General features: G+C 42.3%; 1 protein-coding gene across 2 annotated transcripts in view; it reads left to right on the forward strand.

Annotated features, from left to right (window-relative positions):
• The window catches only part of Dock1 (dedicator of cytokinesis 1), a 506,850-nt gene that overhangs the window by 197,086 nt on the left and 288,604 nt on the right, over positions 1-21,160 (forward strand). For both annotated transcript variants that reach the window (XM_031388636.1, XM_031388635.1), the window contains exons 26-27: positions 17,203-17,330; positions 19,763-19,858. In XM_031388636.1, the coding sequence (XP_031244496.1) occupies positions 17,203-17,330; positions 19,763-19,858 (224 nt within the window). The remainder of the gene's footprint in view (positions 1-17,202; positions 17,331-19,762; positions 19,859-21,160) is intronic.

Raw genomic sequence — 21,160 nt, forward strand, 5'->3', positions numbered from 1 at the left:
CCCCCAGCCAAGAAATTATTTTTGTTGCTACTTCATAGCTATAATTTTGCTGTGGCTATGAATTGTAATGTAAATACCAAATACACAGGATAACTGATATGTAACGCCTGTGAATCAGTTGTTTGACCCCCTCAAAGGGGTTGAGACCCACAGGTTGAGAATCACAGAATAGCCTCATACCCAGACTCCTTTGATTGTAAACTGTCAGGTTGACAATGGAAATCAACCATTACACCCACATATGTAGTCTTTGCAATAGAATATATGAAGACAAATACATTTTAATTTGCACCTGGAAATATTTCCTCTATTTTTCTTAATTTATTAATTTTGAGCAATTTTTCATGGTTTTCTTAAGAAAGCTGAGAAATCTCATACCTTTCTCACAACTTTTTTTCCCCAAAGGAAAAACTCAACCTGACATTTTTGTTCTTGATACACAGGAAGCCATATCACAGTTACAGTCTCCTGTGTATTGATTCTTTGATGACACTTACTTTGGTTTCCCAGAGAGGCTGGCCTAGAACTCACAGCCTGCAGTCATCACCCTTCATGTGCTGGGATGGCAAGTTCCATAAACATTCAACACAGGCCAACATAGCCCTGCCCAGCCATGAAATCTGAGCAAGCCTGTTTGCTCACAGTCCAGAAGGCAACTTCAGCTTTAACTTCATCAACAGTTTGGTGAGACAGAGTAATACAGAATACAGACACACTTGTTTCTGGAGTTACGTCTGTGTTATGTTAATAAAGATATTGTGGAACTAGTTAAGGCTCCCAATTACATTGCTGAACTTTGACATTTTTGTTAGCCATCTTGGAGAAACGTTTTCTGTTGAGGCTGCTCCCAGAGTAACTCGGATTATAAAGGATCTTTTCTGTGTTTCTATTTTTTTACTTCCCACTTCTACAGTCTCAGAGCTCAAGAGCTTAACTGAAATTTAAAAAGTTCTATGCAACTTTGAATAATAAAATTATTTTACCAGATGTCATAGTATACTGCTGTGAATTCTTCTCACGTGGCAGGTAAAGGAAGTAGGCTCATAAGTTCAAAGTCATTCTTTGCTACATAGTGAGTTTTAGTCCATGCTATGTGAGAGACTTTGAAAACTAACAACCACAACAAAATTATATAAAGTTGACAAAGTGAACAAGCAGAAGTATCTAAAAGAACCATATGGAAAAATAGCAGAAGAAAGAGAGACACACACATTTAAATTCCTTTGTATATTAATTCTAACATTACAGTTTGAGAATAATGCTTGTACGGATACTCACATGAATTTTAAAATTAGATTTACAGATGAAAAATTGTTATAGTACTTAGGCAACCAATGCAGGAGGATTGTTGTATACTGTAGACCAGCTTGGGCTATGTAGCAAGAATGTGTCCCCAAAAAGTATTTAAGTTTTTAGAACCTAAAGGGATTTTAACATAAAAAGGCTCTAAGCTGTTACCCTGATCTGAATTGTATTAAAATGTTAAAGAGAAATCCCTGCCAGACCACAGTACAGAGGCCATGATGACCCATTCCAAACCATCCGCAGAAATTCTGCGGCCATTGTAGTGGGTTTCAATTAAATTCTGCCCAAAGCCGTTATCTGGACTATAAGCAAGTGTGAATTACCTTGCTGTAGATTTGCTCATACCTCTGTCAGAGTCTTTTTATAGGTACCATAAGATTATTATGTATTTGTGTGTGTGTGTGTGTGTAGGTAGGTTGGTAGGTATTTATGTTTTTCTTTATATTCATGTGTATGCATGTGTGTGGAGGTCAGAGGTCAACCTCGGGTGCTGTTGCTCATGGTCCTGTCTACTCCCATCTCAGTCAGGTTCTCTTGCTGGCCTAGAATTTGCTGACTTGTCTAGATTGGCTGGTTGGCAGGCCCTAGGCATCTACCTTTCTCAACCTTCCCAGTACTAGGTTAAAAACCATGCCACTGTGTGGAGGTTTTTACTGTGGACTTTGGAGTATTTTACTCAGGTCCTTAGCTTGTCTAGCAAGCTCTTTTGCTGACTAGGCTGTCTCCCCAGCCCCAGCCAAGCAACCATGTCTAAGAACCCCTCCCTCACACCCTTCTGGCCTCATCTGCTAGCTCCGGGTTTTCATTGATGTGAATCCGTCCATCCTGCTGGCCACAGCTCCTGGATTCCAAGCAGTCAGTGAGCATCAGCTATAAAGTGCCTGTGAAATGTCCTCAACCTTCGCTGAGTGTCAAGACCTTAGTCACACATCTTTTGAGTTTGTTTGTTTGTTTGTTTGTTTTTTCCCCAAACTTGTGGCTCCTGTTGAATAAATACCTAAAACATGCAATCTTTAGTCACAAATATTTAAAGCAGAATTTCTCCTAGGGATATGTTTTGAGTGAAATCCTCCTTCCCCTTAAAACGTTCTCTCTTTCTTCAGCTCCTGGGAATCTTGAAGGGATCCTGCGGCTCATGCCTGGTGCTCATCTCCATCTGGCTGTTGGATGACTGACTGCCTCTTCCTATTTAGCTGTCCTGTTTATTTCCACTCTTGTTTTTCTGAGTCTTGTTTTCATGCACTGTCTCGGGTCTTCTTTGAACCAAGCAATGTATAAATAAATGATTTGAGTTTAAAATGAGTTAATACTAACCTTTAAAATAATCCATTATTTTAAATATAGTGGCTTAGTTTTGACTGTGCGTGTGTGTGTGTGTGTGTGTTTGTGTACTTGCATCTGTATATATGAGTGCAAAGTCCAGTGTGTGTGTGTGTGTGTGTGTGTGTGTGTGTGTCTATGTGTGCACATGCATCTGTATATATGAGTGCAAAGGTCAGTGTGTGTGTGTGTGTGTGTGTCTATGTGTGCACATGCATCTGTATATATGAGTGCAAAGGTCAGAGTATGTGTGTTTGTGTCTATGTGTGCACATGCATCTGTATATATGAGTGCAAAGGCCAGTGTGTGTGTGTGTGTGTTTGTGTGTGTGTGTGTGTCTATGTGTGCACATGCATCTGGATATATGAGTGCAAAGGTCAGCTTTAGACATCTTCCTCCATCACTTTCTACCTTAGCTTTTGAGACAGTCTTTCACCAAACATGAAACCTGTTTCTTTTGTTACATTTTGTCATCAGCCCCCAGGTACCTTTCTGTCCCACTTCTGGGATTCTTAGGCAAGTGTGACCTTGCCCAGCTCTTTATGTGGCTGCTGGGTCCTCATGCTGCCAAGGCAAACACTTTACTGAATGAGCCATCTCTCTAAGCCCTGCCTCGAATTTTCATGTCTACAGCAAGTTGTACCCAGCCTAATAAGTGACATGTGTGAAGTATTTAAATCCAATATAAAATCCAGTAGGCCAAGACAAAATCAGTCTGGAGCTCCTCATATTGCAGCCAATCAGCATCTGCAGTCTCTGTTATAATCAGCCTCCTAACTGTGTTCTGACCACTGAGTGGCTGCCCTCAAGCCTTTTAGAATGCTTTGACCAGTATGAAAATTCTGCTATTTATGGATTTTGAGGGTAAGAACCTTTCTGAGTTAGGATAGCACCAAAAGACACCATTTTTCTCATTTGCAGGCCCTGTCCTCCCAAGCAGCCAACTGCTGTCTTCTCTTCTTGTTGGGAAAAGATGAACAGCTGAAATCTTCTAGCTGGTCTATTCTCACAAAGATGCCATTACTTTTATAAAGTAGTCCATGCCACATTTGTATAAATATTTAAAGTCAGGACATTTCCCGATGAGATATGGCAGCTGTGGTTTTCAAGCTCTCTTCTCCGTCTTGGGTCCTGATCCTTAGAACTCTGTAGAAGTCGGCTTTGTTGCCTGCTTTATGGAATGTGCTACACCTTTGCAGAGTGTTCCCAGTGCACCAGTGATAGAATTTCTTGAGGCCACTGAGGGAGCCCTAGGGCAAAGGCTGGGCTTCAGCCTAAATTGCCTCCAGTTCTGAACCAAGCTGAGAACAAGAAAATGACTCACTTTGGGCACTAATTAGGATTGTTTTCTGGGAAGACAGCTTCAAGCAGTCTTGAAGATGTGTTCCAAGTTTCTCAGAATGGTGGCCAGACTTAAAGATTTACACTCTCCAGGGGTTGTGATATCTGTCGCCAGTCAGGAATTGTACTCCGTGGCAGCTTAAGCTGAGCCATCATGTGGAGGATGTGTGAGCACTGTGTTGTCTGGGGTGTAGATCATCAGAGTGGCTGTGTTTCCAGCCATTGAAGTCTGGCCTGGTACTATGGTCAGCATGCATGTGAACGGTAACTTGACAGTACATAGCCACAGCAGCCGTGCTTTACCGTAGTGAGCTGTGTACTCTCACCCACAAGTTCCTGTGGGCCCAGGCTAGTGACATACCAGCTGTTTCTGCTTTCTCTCACCACTTCTCCCATTTGCAGACAGGGAAAGGGAAAATGTACCTAGTGGGGGTTTGTTGGGTTCCAACAGGAGATAGATGTTCACAGGAGGGTTGTGCTCTATGAAACTGGCCTTGTTCTCTGTTGTATTTTGTTCTGGCTTAAGGATTTCATGGTGTCAAGCCACATGGGGGAGGATGGACACACCTCTGGATTCAGTATATTTTCAGGTGGAAAAAAGGGAGGGAATTACCAGAATATTAAAATGTAGAAAGAAGGCTGGAATATGTACTTCTATCCCCACTACCCAGCATCAATAACAGTGAACTCAGAATCAGACTCTGACGCTAATCACAGACTATGCAATGTCTGCATAGGTAGCAATTACTCCGTGAAAGACATGGTTCCAGACTGAGGATGTACTCCAGGTCTAGTTTTTATGCTGGCATGCCCCACCCATCCCCCAGCATCTGCCTTGGATGTCTCCTGTTTGCTCCTATGCTGAGGTGAAGGGCCTTTGGCTCATTAGCATGCTGTGCATGAGAGCCAATGAATGGGCGGTAATGGCTTCCGAGCCTGGTCTCTGATGTGACTTGCCTACTTGAAAGCTGGCTAAACAGATTATGTGCTGCGCAGAATGACGACTCTTGAATATCATCTGCGGTGTGGCTTGAGCAGATTTTCAGAGCAAGATACAAAGAGAGGGAAAGGTCAATGTCTCATAATTTGTGCATTTGTGGCTTTGTTCCATGTGATTATGTTGTTGCCCACATATCTGACAAAAGCTGGGAAAAATTAAAGCTTAAATCCTATTACAGAAATGAAAAGTTCTAGTATAATTAAATCAAACGTCGGAACACTGAGTATAGGATTTATGCCCACCCAACTTTTTTTTTTATGTTGATGGTATGGGAGTTGGGATAAAGTGAATCTACCTGGCTAGCATCAATGTGTAGCCTAGTCAAGAGTCCTCTGTGCTTGCTGGGAGTCTTGAGTAAATGGAGGTTCCTTTGGAACTTTCTCCTTGTCTACACATGCTTGCTCTTCTGGATCTTAGATGATGGGAAGCGTGTTCCGATTAACATGGAACAGTTTCCCTGTTTTACCAGACATAGCTTTTTCATTTTCCCATCCTGCAGGGACCTTGGCAATTGACAGGTTTCATGTTAGAGCTGGACACATGCTTTTTCTTGTATCTGTGCCTGTTTGGTTTTAGAGGGGAGTGTGAGATTGGATGACTCACGAATGACCATATTTGTCTTCGAGTGTAGTAGCAAGTCTTGGTCTTGGTAGTGTTTTAATACCCTGGTGGTTGTAAACCTATTATTCCTTGGCAGGGCTTTGCTTTCTTTGTGGCTATTGCTTTCCTGGTGGCTGGACTCTTGCTGTGAGCAGGAGAGGGAAAGGAGCCATTCTCTCAAACCTGGGCCATCTTATAGCCCTTCCTTCCCTTTAGCAGATAGACCCTATCCTACTCTCAGGTAATGCTGGATGGAATAGCAAGCAATTTTGTGTTGAGTTCTTGCCCCAGAGCCCTCAGTGGTGGTCTGTGGCCTGCAAGTGTAATCTAAATAATTCCTGTTCTTTCCAGGTTCCATGGTGACAGAGTCCTTTATCACAGCTACAGAAATCAAACTAGGGGCAGAATCCCTGTCCAACAGTGCTCACCTGCCCTGTGCAAACTCATGTGTCCTCAGTTTTGAATAATAGGAAGCCTCTTTAATATGCAGGGCCAGGGAGTTTAAATGATGTGCTTCATTCTTCTTTTCAAGGTGAATAATTCTCCCAGTGATCAAACGGAGTAAAACTCTTTGCTAATGGTGGAAGCATTAGTTATAGCACTCTTTCGAAGGCCTTGGGCCATGCCCACATACTTAACAGGACTTTGAGATTAGGAAATACTGAAGTCAGAGTTCTCTTCACAGTAGCCAGACCCTACATAGAAAGCATCTATCTCTAAAAACTGCCCTGTTCATCTATTTCTGCTGCTTTAGGTTATACATACGAGAAACTGTGTCTTCAGAATGTAGTAAAATATATTGTTTTAATGCTTTGATCCATCAACAAATCAAAACAGTATTTCTTGAGTTTTTCTTCTGTGAAAAACCAAATCTTAAACCCTGAGCTATTTTCAAGTAGTTTCGTTAACTTGATAGATGTTGTACACAGAGGAAAAATTGGGGTTGGGGCTAATTTTGCCACAGTCACTTAATGTCCCACTCATAAGGCATTCTGGAACACTTTAATTAGATAGCTGTGCTGATGACTTCTAATGAATGTTGCCAGCTGCGAACCCTGAAGACTAACTCTTTTAAATAATGCTGGAATATAAACATCCCTTTCTCTTTCAAGCTTCTACCCAACCCCCATGCCTGAAGGAAACTTTCAATCTTTATCTGTCATCCAATACCTTTTCCATGCCTTGCTCTGTAGGTCTCTCTCTGTGTCTTTCATTATATGTGTTTGTCCAGAGGCCACTTGTTACAATAGCAGTACACACTTTTAGAAATAGCTTATTGAATACGGAAATTTCTTAATTATACCCATTTGAAGTCCACCATAATTTATAGATCACCTACCAAGTGCTCAGGACTTTTGGTTATCAAGTTTGATTCCTCTGAGAGACTTCAGAGTCATAAACATACAACTGTAGAGTTGGAAAAAACTAATTAACTCAATGTACTGATGAGGGTGTTGGAGTTAAATAAGAAGCTCTGTGTGTAAGCAGAGGCCCAAGCCGGGAGCTGTCCAGCACCATGGTGCTGATTAAGGCTCTGGCTTGATTCAGATCCATCAACTACACACCCCTTAAACTATTTCACACGCACTGCATGAATAATTCTCTCTGAAAGCTGAATTTACTTCAATGCTATATGAAGAAAGGAAAAAAAATAACAAATAAGTGGATAAATGAACACATCTGTAAATTAAGCATAAATAAATCATACAGTAGTGTTTTCATATGTCCACAGGGTTTTAATAGTATTTCTTTTCTCTTTTTGTGGGGTGGCAGTATTGGGGGTTATAGTTTGTGAACAGAGTGCTAGAACCATCAGCTCTTTATGGTGTTATTAATCTACATATAAGCCTCTGTTACCCCTACTTTGAACCCACTGTTGCTAGGCTCCTGTTTTTGTTCTTTTATTTAGATGTAGGAAGAGCAGTCTAAGAAGTGGCTGTCCCCATTTGTCTCGTACCTAGTCATGCTATTACTAGGTACCTGGAAAACTTGATTCTTTCTAGGCCTGAAAGTTCAGCTCTTACTGTTATCAAATGTTGTCCTGGACAGTAAAAAGTCTGTGCCTGCCAGGATTTTGTGTCATGACTCTACTCTGCAACAGCCATTGTTACATAAATCTATCACTAAGGGCACAGACCTTCCTCCAGAGTGAACTGCCTTCATCTCCATGTTCTTAACACTCATCTCTATTTGCTAGAGCAACTAAGAATGGCATGTGTTCAGAACCACTCTGACTAAGTGCTGTGTCGGGCCATCTACTAGATCAGCTAGCAGCATGTACCACCCCACCCACCACCTCCAGACCATGGATCTTGTGTCTGTTTTCTTCTCTTATATGATAAGATTCTTTCCTCAGGGGAGCAGAATTGTGGACATCCTTGTCAAACCAACAGTTTTCCTCTTTGACCTGCTACTCTTCACTTAGACAGTAGACTGCTCACATGACCAGATTTCCCACGCAATCTTTCCTTCTGTCCTATTTCAGTCTATGCTTTTTGGGGGTATTTATGTGTGCTCATTTTGTAGCCTTTCCATTGGTTTTTCTTTCCCATCCCCTGAGGAGACATCATTCCTACAGCAATTCCACTAGAACTCAAAGGTCCACTAGTCTCAAAGGTCAAGATGGTCTACTGCCCAATGCTCTTCATAAACATTTCTGCTTCTATGCAAGGTCTCATGCCCAAACACAGGAGTCTTACATTTGGCCAGGTTTTAAAATATATTGTTTTACATTTATTTATCCTTCTCTGTGTGCACACGGATGCATGCTACAGTATGTGGGAGTCTAGTGGACTACTTGTAAGCATGGGTTCTCTCTTTCAACCTTATGAGCCTTGAGGATAGGATTCTGGTCATCAGATTGGGTAGTAATTGTCATTACCCACTGAGGTTTGCTCCCCATTGTTTGACAGTCTTCATGCCTCTCTGCTCGTCTTTCCAATTTCTAAAGCCTCTTACTTGCTCTGTCATCCTCTCAATTAAAATTCCATAACATTAGGTACCTCAAGGCTGAATCACAGATTGCCACATTTCTGATCCTTTTAGCACACAGGCAAGTGGCACTGTTCTGACCAGAATACTTTACGAGGTGCTGCCCAGCTGTCAGGAATGGAAATGTTGGACTAGATATCTGTGTATACTCAGTCCTGCAGATCTGCAAACAACATTCTAAAAGGGTGGCTTGTTGGTAGTTTCTTCTTCTGCCACTGCAAGCTTCATAACTTCTTACTTAAAATTTACTTTGGGGGAGATGGTTTAGTACTTGACATTTTTATATGCCCACATGGATGTGCACAGGCATGGGTCTTTTATCACCAAGTTCTCTGACTTGAAGTGTGGTGGCTAATCCCAGCTCAGCTTTTGCTTAGCAGTACAGTTGCTGGCTGTATCTGTCACCATAGTCCAGGAACCTATGTCTGGCCAGTCTGGAGATCAGTAGATGGCTTCTGTGTGCCACCCCTTCTAGTACAGATACAGTCTTTGAGCCACTGCTGTTTAAAGACTCATGTAGATGGAGAAAATCACTTGAGCATATTGAAACACAGGCACAGGGTTCCTAAATGGTAGGGAAACAAGATGATTGTCTATAAAAGATGAATAGCAAGCATTCCCCATTAATATGGCTCTTACTGTTTAATTCTCATTAAAAGTGTTATTCTGGCTTTCGGTTCTATGCAGCACACACAAGGTTATTAAATGCACTTTATGGATCATTTGTTTAATGTGACCGAACTAAAAATTAAGAAGCACATTACTCAGTGTTCATAAAAATGAATGCTTTAAATGGACAAATTCATTCTCATTTTTGTGTCTTATTTTAATGTAGAGCTGTAATGGGGTTATAGACGGATATTCTGCTTGGACATTTATAAGCCGATGATGCCTGTTGAATACCTTTTATAAAGATTAATATTTTTTACTCTGTGCCTATTACCAGAGCATTAATCATCCTCGCTTTGGCCCTCACAGCTGCAGATGAGCAGATGTTGAATGATTTGAGTCTATGATCATCATAGAACGTGGACAAGGGAGTGCATGTAAGGTGGTTGGTGTCATCCTCATGTCTATTTGTATAGAATGTGGGTCCTTAGCAATGCCTTCCCCTGGCCTGGGTTCTGGGCTGAGTTTCCTTCCTTGGTATCTGAATATGGCAGAATAAAATATGGCAGCAATGCTTTTTGCTGCTATGCCTCCAGTGGATACTGACAGGCATGAAGAAGTCCTGGGACCCCTGTGAGAGGGCGAGTGATCAGAAAGCTGTGGCCTTGAATCAGCTTCATTCATTAAAGTGAAGAATTGTAGGGGCTCCTCCTCATCTGCTTTCTTACATCCTTAGCCTGTGCTTCCTACAGAAATAAGACAATGAGCCCTGGATGTGATTTTAAATTCCCTAGTCCTCAGCAAATGTAGTTTGAAGCAATGTAAGTCAGTCATATATTTTATCCAAAATGTCATTGCAGTCTGAATTCTATCTAAAATTCACTAATGCTATGCTTTATATTCTTTTATCCATGCCGAGTCTGAGAAGTTCATTGTGTTGTGACTTATAGCACAATTTAAATGCTAAATTCTTACTCTATTGGAGACCCTGGATCTTTAGTCTTCAATGTACAATACAATTTATTTTTCTTAATAGTTGTTTGCAGTAACTAGATTAAATACCACTTTTAAACATCTGAACTTGCAATTCATTTATTAAAATTAAATCCAGCTCTATGGTTGTAAACATACACATTTAGAAGGCAGTTTGACAAGATGACCATTTAGCAAAATAGGAATAGAATAGTCTGCCCTAGGGCCTGTTACCTATACAACCAAGGGCTTTTGACCAGACTTACAGTGCTAGACATGAAATTCCCTCCTGCTGAACAGTCCTCAAATCTAATCAGAATGCAGTTAATTACTGCATAGCAGTTGTGCTACTATTGTTCTAGTGGGTACACCTTATGTAGAAGGTTGGTATTGTCGTATTAATATAAGTCAAAGTTCTCCTATTAATGGGAGAGATGGTCTCCAGCCCTCACCCCTTACTGAGGGTGTGTTAAAAATTGTTAGCTGTTGGAGTGAGACATTCTTTGAGGGGGTGGTCACTGGCAGGTTTTCTTTGGCCTAATGGTGCCCCATATCTTTATGAACATATGGAAAGTGCTAATTGTACTTAGTGTCTTAGTCATTTGTTCTATTGCTATGAAGAACCACCATGACCAAGGCAAGTCTCATTAAATAAAGCAGTTAATTGGAGGCTTGCTTACAGTTCCAGAGGCTTAGTCCATGATTATCTTGGCAGGAAGCATGATGGCAAATCTGGAGGGGCTGAGAGCTTATATCGAGATCTGGAGAGAGAGGGGGCGGGGTTGTCTTTCTTGGTACAGGCTTTTAAAACCTCACTGCCCACTCCCAGGGCCCCACCTCCTCCAACAAGACCAAACTTCCTAATTTGTCCTAAGTGTTCCATGACCTGATGATTATACATTCAAATATACAACGCGATGGTGTCCAGTCTCATCATAAAAGGACAGATGATATAAAGTTAGGAAAGACAGCTGTTATAGGTGAGGAGAGGGAGGGAATATTGGGATACATAGATGAGAATCTCAAATAATAAGCAAATTAAATCCATGATAAATTCTACCCTTTGGATGCACCAATTTCACTTCATGTCCAGGGACCAGCATACTGGCCCATGCAGCTGTGAGGTCTTAGGGCATGTTTTCTTGAGGAGACATTGTATTGTCCGCTTGTGTTCTTTGTAAGAGCTGGTATTTACTCCTGCTCACTGTCTGCTAAGTTCAAGAGTGGTATCTTTAGTTTTCTGGGTAAACCGGGAGGTGAGCAAGTGCAGTGCCATTGTGGAGACAGGAAAATAGCATACCGGGAGCATTTAGCTGATGTGTCCCAGATCCAAAGAGGGGCTGCTGGACTTTAATTGCTGTTATCATTTTCAATTAGTCTTCAAATTTTAAGATATTTTTACTAAGATACATTTGCATACAATTCAAAATATACAATTCAGGTTTTTTTTCTTCTTAGTTCATTCAGAGTGGTCTCATATTCTTTACTTCCAGTGCTACCCTGTTAGTAGCAATGCCCCAGTTTCCTTTTTTCACAGCTGGTAGCACTCCTCTTCCTGTTTCAAAACAATAGCTCACATAGCCCAGGTTAGCCATGAATTCAGTATAGTACAGATAACCTTCACCTTCGGACTCTCCACCCTTTTGTCACAAATGCAGGGATTGCGAGTGTGAACAGCCATATCTGTTTCTTTATGGTGCTGGGGATTGAACTCAGGGCCTCCAGGATTGCTAGACAGGCATTCTACTAATCTGGCTGCATTCCAGCCTTAATTTTTTTGTTTTCTATGTTCCTTTGTTTTGTCTTGGTTTGTTTCCTTTTCTGTGCTGTGATTGAACAAATGGCCTCTTACATGCTATAGAAGCAGTTCTTGTTTTTATTTTTAATTTTATTAGAATTAATTTTGTTGTACAAGATAATGAGTTTTGCAGTGATATGTTTCTCAAGCATGTCACATATTTTCACTGATATTTACTTTCCTATTACCCTCTTGTCCCCTTTCACATCCTGCTAATTCTCTCCCCCTTCCCCAAATAACTGTCCTGTTTTAAATGTTCTATGTGCATGTATGCATTAGGATTTCATTTTTCTTTAAGTATATGGAATAGCTCATCAAAAGCCTTTTTAAGAATTTCACAGCATGAATCAGAGTCTATCAGTCTTGTGGGCAGGCATTCCAGGATTTTCCAGAGGCTATATGTCAATGGTTGATTTGAAACATGTAAAATAAATGTATTTTTCCTTTAATGTAAGCTTTTTTTTTTTTTAAAATTGTGCTGGGAACAGATTCAGGCTATTTATTTTGTTTTATTGGTTTTCTGGATATGATATTCTGTCCTTGTGAAAGGATATTGCACATGTCTAGTTGAAATACCCATTGTGTGGTTTTGGAGACTTCTGTCATGGCCACCGGAGGTTGTAAAATCTCCTATAGGTGTGTTCTTCCAGCCATGATGTAGCATTTACTTTTATGCTCTACTATAATTTAACATTTTAGAACATTTAACTACTATAGATTGAAATACAGGTCAGGAAATGACCCATTAAATATGAAGCTTTGTTTGTTTGTTTGTTTGTTTGATAAATATGGTGTGGGTATGTATTTAGAACTACAATATTTAGGTAACTGAGATAGTATTGTGAGTTGTAGTCTAGTCTGATGTATGTTGATACACCTTGCCTGCAAATAATAAAGGAGTTTTTATAATACTTACATTATTCTGTTCTTTGGGAGCAGGCAGCAGAATAGCTACTGTGTGGGTAGATCCAATCTAAGGTTACTGTAAGGCATTAATTTTCCTGGTGCATATTCATTCAAAGAGCCTGGCCTTTCATAATTCAAATTGCACACACAATAATACAAATTATAAAAATTATAATTTAAACAGCTAGTATTCATTAAGGGCTAGCTACACTACTGGACAGTAGATCTGCCTGCACTTTAGTCTTCCTACTGTCCGCATCTACTTGCAAAGTAAAGCAAGTTAACACACAAGCATGCCCTCTTGTTCAGCTGTTCGCTATTGTCCAGACAGGCTTGGAAACCATCTAGTAAAACCAGAATGCCTGTATGATGGAAGCATTCTTGTTAAGGGTGTTTGTCCTTCAGAAGGTTGGGGCTGGGACACTGTGGATGGCAAGGCCTTCTTCACCACTTAGCAGGTGTGAATTGCTGTGGTTCACAGGTCAAATGAATGTGTATGGTGGTCCATAGTAACTAACTCACCTCTAAGGGAGATAAAGTAATACACGTGCGTACACACACACACACACACACACACACACACACACACACGCTCAGGCCTCGGTTTATATGCTGAGATTATTTCTTTTATTGAACAGGAAACTCTCCTCTCAAGAGTCTACTGTCCAGTGCAAAGAAGCAGAGTTAACGCAGTCAGTATTTTTGATGATCTGTGAACGTGGACCTGTAGGTGTAGATCATGACTCCTTTGCTTATGGCTCTGGCATATGTCCCCAACAGATAGTGGGGACATTGGGTTTCTTCTATTGAGGCTGCTTAGTGGGTTTCTGATGGCACAGTGGTGGACAATGCTGTAAGCCACACTAAATTCTTGGAAGCCTGCCCCAGATCCTTGGTTTGAACAGTATGGCTTCTGGTCTTCAGGGATGTCTGACAAACCTCCTGCTTTATCTGGTGGATCTGTCCATCTCTGTTCAGATGTGGAGCTGAATGCAGAGGCAATTTTATGATGGTGCTGGTGCTGGGCCTGGGGCCCTTTCCTAGAGCCTCCGCGGAGAGTGATTTGTGTCGTCCTTCCTGAGCCACCATCTCCCTCTGTCTGCACAATCACATTCTCTTCCCCATTTCCCCAGCACAGCTTGACACTCATCTGTCAGGAAGCGTAGCCAATGACTTTTTATTTTCTCGGGGACGTAAGTGAAGGAAATTGTTCTGCTCTTGGATATTTCTGTTCCATTTTCTCTCCCCAATGTAACCCAGGCTAGTGTGGATCTCATTAAGTAGCCCTGGCAGACTTGAACTCACAATTGTCTTCTTGTCACAGCCTCCTGAGTGTTGGTATTACAGATGTGAGGCTCCAAGACCAGCTTAAAATAGTTTTAAACATGACAAACTGTCAGTGGAGTTGCTTCTCACCAAGACACAGAGCATAACAGCCAACTGAAGTTGATAAGACCTACTGGTGGGCGCTCCCACAAGGGAACAACCATGGTGGGCAGTATCTCCCTGCCTGAGATGAAGGTTCAGAATTGCCTCCTTCGCCCGGAGGTAATACTGACAAATGGAAGCAGCACACTCAGTTAGCTCTGAGAACAGGGTAGTCCACTATTGCTTTTCCAGCACACCAGATAACCAGGGCTGTAAGGCCAGGACTTAGGCTGGGACATCTGGTTCCAGAGGCTAAAGTCCAGCTCTCACTGAACCATTCAGAGACAGATCCGTCCTCCAGCCAGTGCTGGCCAGTTCACAAGGCTTTCTTCTTATTATGTTTAGCACAGTGGTTAAAGCTATGGCCCTTTAATGCAGCTCCTCATGTGGTAACCCCCAACCATAAAATTATTTTCATTGATACTTCATAACTGTAGTTTTGTTATTGCAATGAATCATAATGTAAATAACTGGTTTTTCTCACGGTCTTAGGCGACCCCTGTGAAGGGGTCAAAAGCTACAGGTTGAGGACATCTGACTTAGCAACTCTGCCCTTTCCTTCTGACATACTTTGGAAATTCATGTGACCTCCAGAAGGGTGGCAGTTACATGGATAGTACATCTAATGTTGGACAGGCACAGCTCAAGGCTTGTTCCATGTTGAGTTGGGCACATAGAGGTCATGTTTTCCCAGCAGAAGTTAAAGAGGGCTCAGCTGGAGGTATTGGATTGGCGCGTTCTCCTCATGAATGGCAGGGCTTGGGCATTGTTCTCCATGGGAACATTCTTAGTACTGGTCTGAAGGGTTGCTGTGCATTAGGTGTTACATATGGCTCAAGGCAGCAGATGTAGTGTAAATAAAGGTGGTTATAGCTTGTGAACATATAAGCTCTATAGGAAAGGCATCTGGGGTGGGTTGTTGTTGATAGCCTGTTCCAGGGGTCATTTTCTTGTACTGTTTCCCTTAGACAGTCTCTCTTTGGACAGTTCTTACATCTTGAGTGGCAGCATACCTTGGCATATTAGAGTATGTCTCTTAAGCTCAAAGGGCATGGTCCTATCAGCAAAATACTTCATTTCTTCCATGGGATCATTGGCAGGGATAGGTGGGACAGTGGGGAATTAGAATGTCTTCCTGACACTGGAGACCCAGACACAAAGGGGCAACTTCCCAGCTCAGAACTGTCCCCTTTTGTACTGCCCCCTTTGCACCTGGCTTTCTGCAGGATTCAAGACAGCTCCTAGTGTCATGTCCAGGAGTGCTGGCCTATCTTATGCATTAACATCTGCACAGAGGTTGATTATGAAAATCTTGTGTCAACAGGGAAGCCAAGTATTCATTTTGGATTACTTAGGTTTTCGTTTGTTTGTTTGCTTGTTTATCTCTATCACCAAATATCTGTCAAGAGTCATCCTAAGGGATTAAGGGGTTTCTTTTGGCCTGTGTGCCAGAGCCAGCTTTGGCTGCCACTCATTACCACATCACATTTAAACAGAACAGGAAACAAAAGGCAGGAAATCCTGGCTCAGCTGCTTTTAAAATGTATTCTTTCTTATTCACGCCTGGACCAACCCCATCCTATAGCACCTCCCATAATCAGAGTCAGTCTGCCATCCTTAGTTAAAGCTCTCTGGAGAAACCCTCAATGACAATCCAGAGGTGTGTTGTTGAGGTGATTCTAAATCCTGTCAAGTTGACAGTGACAATTAATTATCATGTATACACGCACTGGGGCATACCTCTTCTGAAACATGGAATTCCTCTTAGACTCTCTCTAGCGAGAAGACCCAAGTAGAATTTGAGAATGCCTTGATTGTGCTATCTACATGTGTCTCACTGGGAGACCATAGGGCAGAGGGGCTTGTGTTATTTATTTCTGATTCTTCCTTGCCTTGAGCAGGAAGAGACTTCCTCCCATCTCTCATTAAACTGTTGTCCTTGGGAAAGTTCAGTGTGTGCTTTTGAGTTCAGAGTGTGTTTCTGAATATGTGGAAGAGCTCTTTCATTGTTGTGTGTGATTTCCTTTTCCTTCCATAAAAAGACATTAATGCAAACATGCTTTTATGTATCATTAATGTTGTAAATCCTAAAGTGTACAATCCTGAAAACCAGCTACATCTATTTCCTGTTGCAGAGCTCTGCTGTGCTCACCTGCTTTGCATCTTAAAGGAGGCAAAAATGGCTGCACTGGTGTCAGAACAAGGGACTGTAAACAGGCGGGCCATTTTGGAGAGTGGATGCTGCCAGGAGTCAGCTGAATTTCCAAACTGGAAGAGACAGCTAGGAATTTCCTTTCATCCTTAACCTGAGTCCATGTTGTTTTGCTGTTCATGTTTAATTCTTGCTGTCTTCCTAACTAAACTACAATGATGCCATCCTCAAATCCCAAGGTTCTGTTCACATTCCTGTTTCTCTGCCACTGGTTTTTGTTTTCTCATCCTGCCTCCTTAGCCTACTCCAGAGAGCTTGTCTTAGGAGGAAGGGCTGGGCAGGATTGTCCCATTCCAGGGCTGAGCTCTTTCACTAAAGATGGTTATCTTGCCTGCTTGATTTATTGAAAAGACTGGAAATCTGCAGTTAGGGTAGTTTTTGTTGGAGGATGTACTCCTTTTAATGTTGCAAAATCAATGAGTTAAGGTAAAAGATGCATCACATGTGCAACTGTGGGGGATGTGCATATGTGTGTTTATATGTGACAAGCATGTTTGTGACTTTTGTTTACACAGAGACCTGCACATGCATGCAGGTACCATCTGTGAATGATTGACAGCAGTGGAAATGGCTTCCTAGTCATCAATCCATTTGCCTATGTGGGTGTTCCTTTCCATTCCACACCTTATGAATCAGACCTTTGAGAGGGCTCACAGCTTTCTTACAGAGCTGAGGGATTCCATGATGTTTCCCACTGACTGACAATCCTATTCTATCCAGACTGCAGAGAGATCCTGCTCCCCATGATGACAGACCAGCTCAAGTACCACCTGGAGAGGCAGGAGGATCTGGAGGCATGCTGCCAGCTGCTCAGCAACATCCTGGAGGTGCTATACCGGAAGGATGTGGTGAGTCATGGAGATCATACCATGGACAGCATCACCCAACATAGGCTAAGCCTTGGACACATGCTACAAACAGAACTTCCTTCTGAAAAAGCAATGGTCTTTACTTTTAGCCTTCCTGTAGACTGTTATCTTTGAGTTCATTTATGTGTGTGCCATTTTTGCATTGCAGCATTCACCCTTCTGAATTGAAACCCAGTCTTTGTTTTCCTATGTTTCCCTTGGCCAAAGTTCTCATCCTTCAGGTCAGGCGAAGGCTTGGCAGGGTGGTTAGGTTACCCTTCTTTTTTATAGTGCTTGCATTTGTTAAGTAATACATGAACGAAGCTATCTGTGCTTCCTGAAGCTCTCTGCCCTGTTCCCCACAGGTAAAAGCGTCTAGTGCTTCTTGAGCTTTGCAACTCCTTCTTGTATTTCTAAATCTTGTTTTTATCCCAGTGGTATTTTATTTCTCTACTCTGAATCTGGTTTAGGCATGTATATGAATGTTTCACTTACTCTTTCCCATCACCAGCATACCCTGTCCTTTTGTGCACATGTTAAGTATACACTTAGGTAATGTCATTGATTATTCTGGTGTGTCTGACATCAGGATAGAAATACCTTTGTATGTTACTAGTAATCGGAGACTAAATGCATGAGCAGGGTTGGGGGTGGGCTCCAATGTGCCTAAGGTTCCCTAGTGTGCCTAAGGTTCCCCAATGTGCCTAGGGTTCCCCAATGTGCCTAGGGTTCCCCAATATGCCTAGGGTTCCCCAATATGCTTAGGGTTCCCCAATATGCCTAGGGTTCCCCAATGTGCCTAAGGTTCCCCAGTGTGCCTAAGGTTCCCCAGTGTGCCTAGGGTTCCCCAGTATGCCTAAGGTTCCCCAGTATGACTAGGATTCCCCAGTATGCCTAGAGTTCCCCAGTGTGCATAGGGTTCCCCAGTGTGCCTAGGGTTCCCCAGTATGCCTTGGATTCCCCAGTATGCCTAAGGTTCCCCAGTGTGCCTAAGGTTCCCCAGTGTGCCTAGGATTCACCAGCGTGCTTAGGGTTCCCCTTGCCTGTTGGTACCCTCAGTTCTAGTCAGGATTGTAAGTAAACAAGGCTTGTTTTGAACTCTTTCCTGTATGACCTAGATGCCTTCCTGGTACACAAACACACACATATAATCTCTCTCTCTCTTTCTCTCTCTCTCTCTCTCTCTCTCTCTCTCTCTCTCTCTCTCTCTCTCTTTCTCCTGTTTGTTTCTTCCTTTCAGGAGTAGATCATTCACTCTGAATTTTTTACTTTTTTTTCTTGTTTTTACTAAAGACCTGATAGAGTCAACTAAATGAGGAGAAGTTAATTTTGGCTTACAGTTCAGAGGATCTAGAACATTGAGGCAGGGAGAAGGGAACAGGAGGGCTGGACCAGGGTCAGTCTGTAGCTACAGGAGACTGCTTGCTTCCACTTGGGCAAATCTAGAAGCAGAAAAGGGGGATGGATGGGTGTTAGTGTTCATGTGGCTTTCTCCTTTCTCCCTTTTTATTCGGTCCAGGACTCTATTTCATGAACTACTGCCACCCATACTCAGAGTGTGTCTTTCCTTCTCAGCTAATCCTCTGTGGAAAGCTAATCAAAGCTTTCTTTACCTTACTAATGCCCTAGGTATTCCTTAATTGAGTAAAGTTGACAATGACGATTGACTATCCCTTTCTGCATAGTTTGTGCTCAAAGGATCAGATACAATCTTTGCTGGATGATGAGGCAGCTTCCTCAGTGGCGTGGCCCTTACCCAAGGCTTGGATGTCTTCCTCAGGCCCAGCCCCATTGCTCCCAGGCCAGGCCCTTTGCATTTCTCAGAGAAAAGCCAGAGGTTGTAGGGCAACCTCAAAGAAGAGCTTTTGACTGCACAGAGATTGCTCAGGTGCCTGCCTACTCAAGCCATGTGCATGGAAGAGAGTCCACAATCCCATTTCATATTAAACAAGGGAATAAATTCTCCCCATGGCACTGTGAATTTTAGATAATTTGCTGCCCTGGTACTAAAACATTCTGTTTTATGTAGCAGTTAAGTTATCGGGATGTGACACACAGAGCAGTCGGCGTTGTTATCTGCCTGCCTTCCATTTACAGATGGCCAAGCGTCTCTGGAAGACTAATTGGCGGTCTCACCAGGGATCATAAACATTATATTGTTTAAATGGATTTGCTCTTAGTTTTAAGGTTTGCTTAAATTAATTTGCTACGATTATGTAACAAATTATCATTAATGGGCTATAATTAATAAAAGGCCTCGAGTTTTCTTCAGGAAGGCATTTGCCTTTGACAAAAACCATTTTTCATCTCGTTAAGGCTTATAATTGATTGACTCTATACAGAGCAGCTGGGTTCCATGACAAGTGCTTGGGTGTGGGGGACCAGGACGGTCTGTGCTCTTGGCTTTTATCTGTGGTGTCTCTTCCCTCCAGGGACCGACTCAGAGGCATGTCCAGATCATCATGGAGAAACTTCTCAGAACTGTGAACAGGACGGTCATTTCCATGGGGCGGGATTCCGAACTCATTGTAAGTGCCCAGAGACACAGGCTTGTGTCTTTCCAAGAAGGCCATGTTCCCCACACACCAGTCACATCACTCCTCTCCTGTCCACAGGGACACGAACTTTCTTTCTTGAGAAACAGTCTATTCTGATTTTTCCATAGTTCTAGAGCATCTGTCGGGAAAGAGGAAACTATCCATTCATTGTGTCAGAGACAAAAACATTTGGTGCTGGGATTCTTGTCAGTCCCACTTTTTGTCAAAGATGTGTGTTTTCTACGAAGACTTCACTCTTCTGGTGGTTTCTTTCTTTGTATTTATGTTGAAAGTACTTTTGATAACATTTTTTTGAAGTACCTTAAAAAGTAATTGAGGTAATCTACTTTAGCAATTTTATTGTCTACCAAATGTATTCTAGTTGTTTCTCTCACACTGGGTCATTACTTGTAGAAAACGATTTATTTCAAGAACATTCTATCAGATTTCAAAGGTCACTGTCATTTTAATTCTGTGTCATGGTGGCTAGTGTGCAGAATTTGTCGGCTCCATCCCCCCAAATGGTATCCTTTGGCTACATTTGCCCTGAGGCCCATGTGTGCTTCCTCATTACCACGTAATTATATCAAGTACACATCAATTTAGCTATCCTTGCTGGATGGCCTCTCAGGAGAGGGAAAAACAAAAGAAAGCTTCCTTAATTGAAGGAACAGAGTCTTTTGTAGTCTTCCACCCTGTCAGCAGGAAGGTCTCATTGGTCTTCATTGGTGTGGGACCCCGTCTTCCACCCTGTCAGCAGGAAGGTCTCATTGGTCTTCATTGGTGTGTGACCCCGATCCTTTCCACATATCCAGGGAGAGAACAAATGGGGAGAAGCAACAAATAGGGTTGGTTGCACAACCACACTAGCCTGGGCTCTGAGTCCCTGTGTATAGGCTTCACAACTGGGGGTATCGTGTGGGTGAAGTAGGCAGGGAGCTCAGAAGGTAGACTATAGCCCAGTTGCGGACTGGGTATATTTCTGTCTAGTGCAACTGTGTACTTTTTTGTCTCTGACTTGCAGCCCATGCCATGTTCAGATTTTCCTTGACTAGGGATATATCATTTAAGTTTAGGCTATCATAGGTATGAATTAGAAAATAACAGGCTTCCATGTGAATTGGCTGTCATTTAAGTTGCCTTTTCCAGCATTGCACTCTTGATGTCTTCTTACTGTGACTTTCTCAGGAACTGGAAACATTGCTGTGTGTTACCAGTCAGTGAAATCTGAACCCCTCTAGCAAGATTGGGAGTGGGCTCCAGTGTGCCTGGGGGCTCCCCTGCAATCAGGCT

Source organism: Mastomys coucha, unplaced genomic scaffold, assembly GCF_008632895.1.
Source record: "Mastomys coucha isolate ucsf_1 unplaced genomic scaffold, UCSF_Mcou_1 pScaffold21, whole genome shotgun sequence".
NCBI classification, from domain to species: Eukaryota; Metazoa; Chordata; class Mammalia; order Rodentia; family Muridae; genus Mastomys; species Mastomys coucha.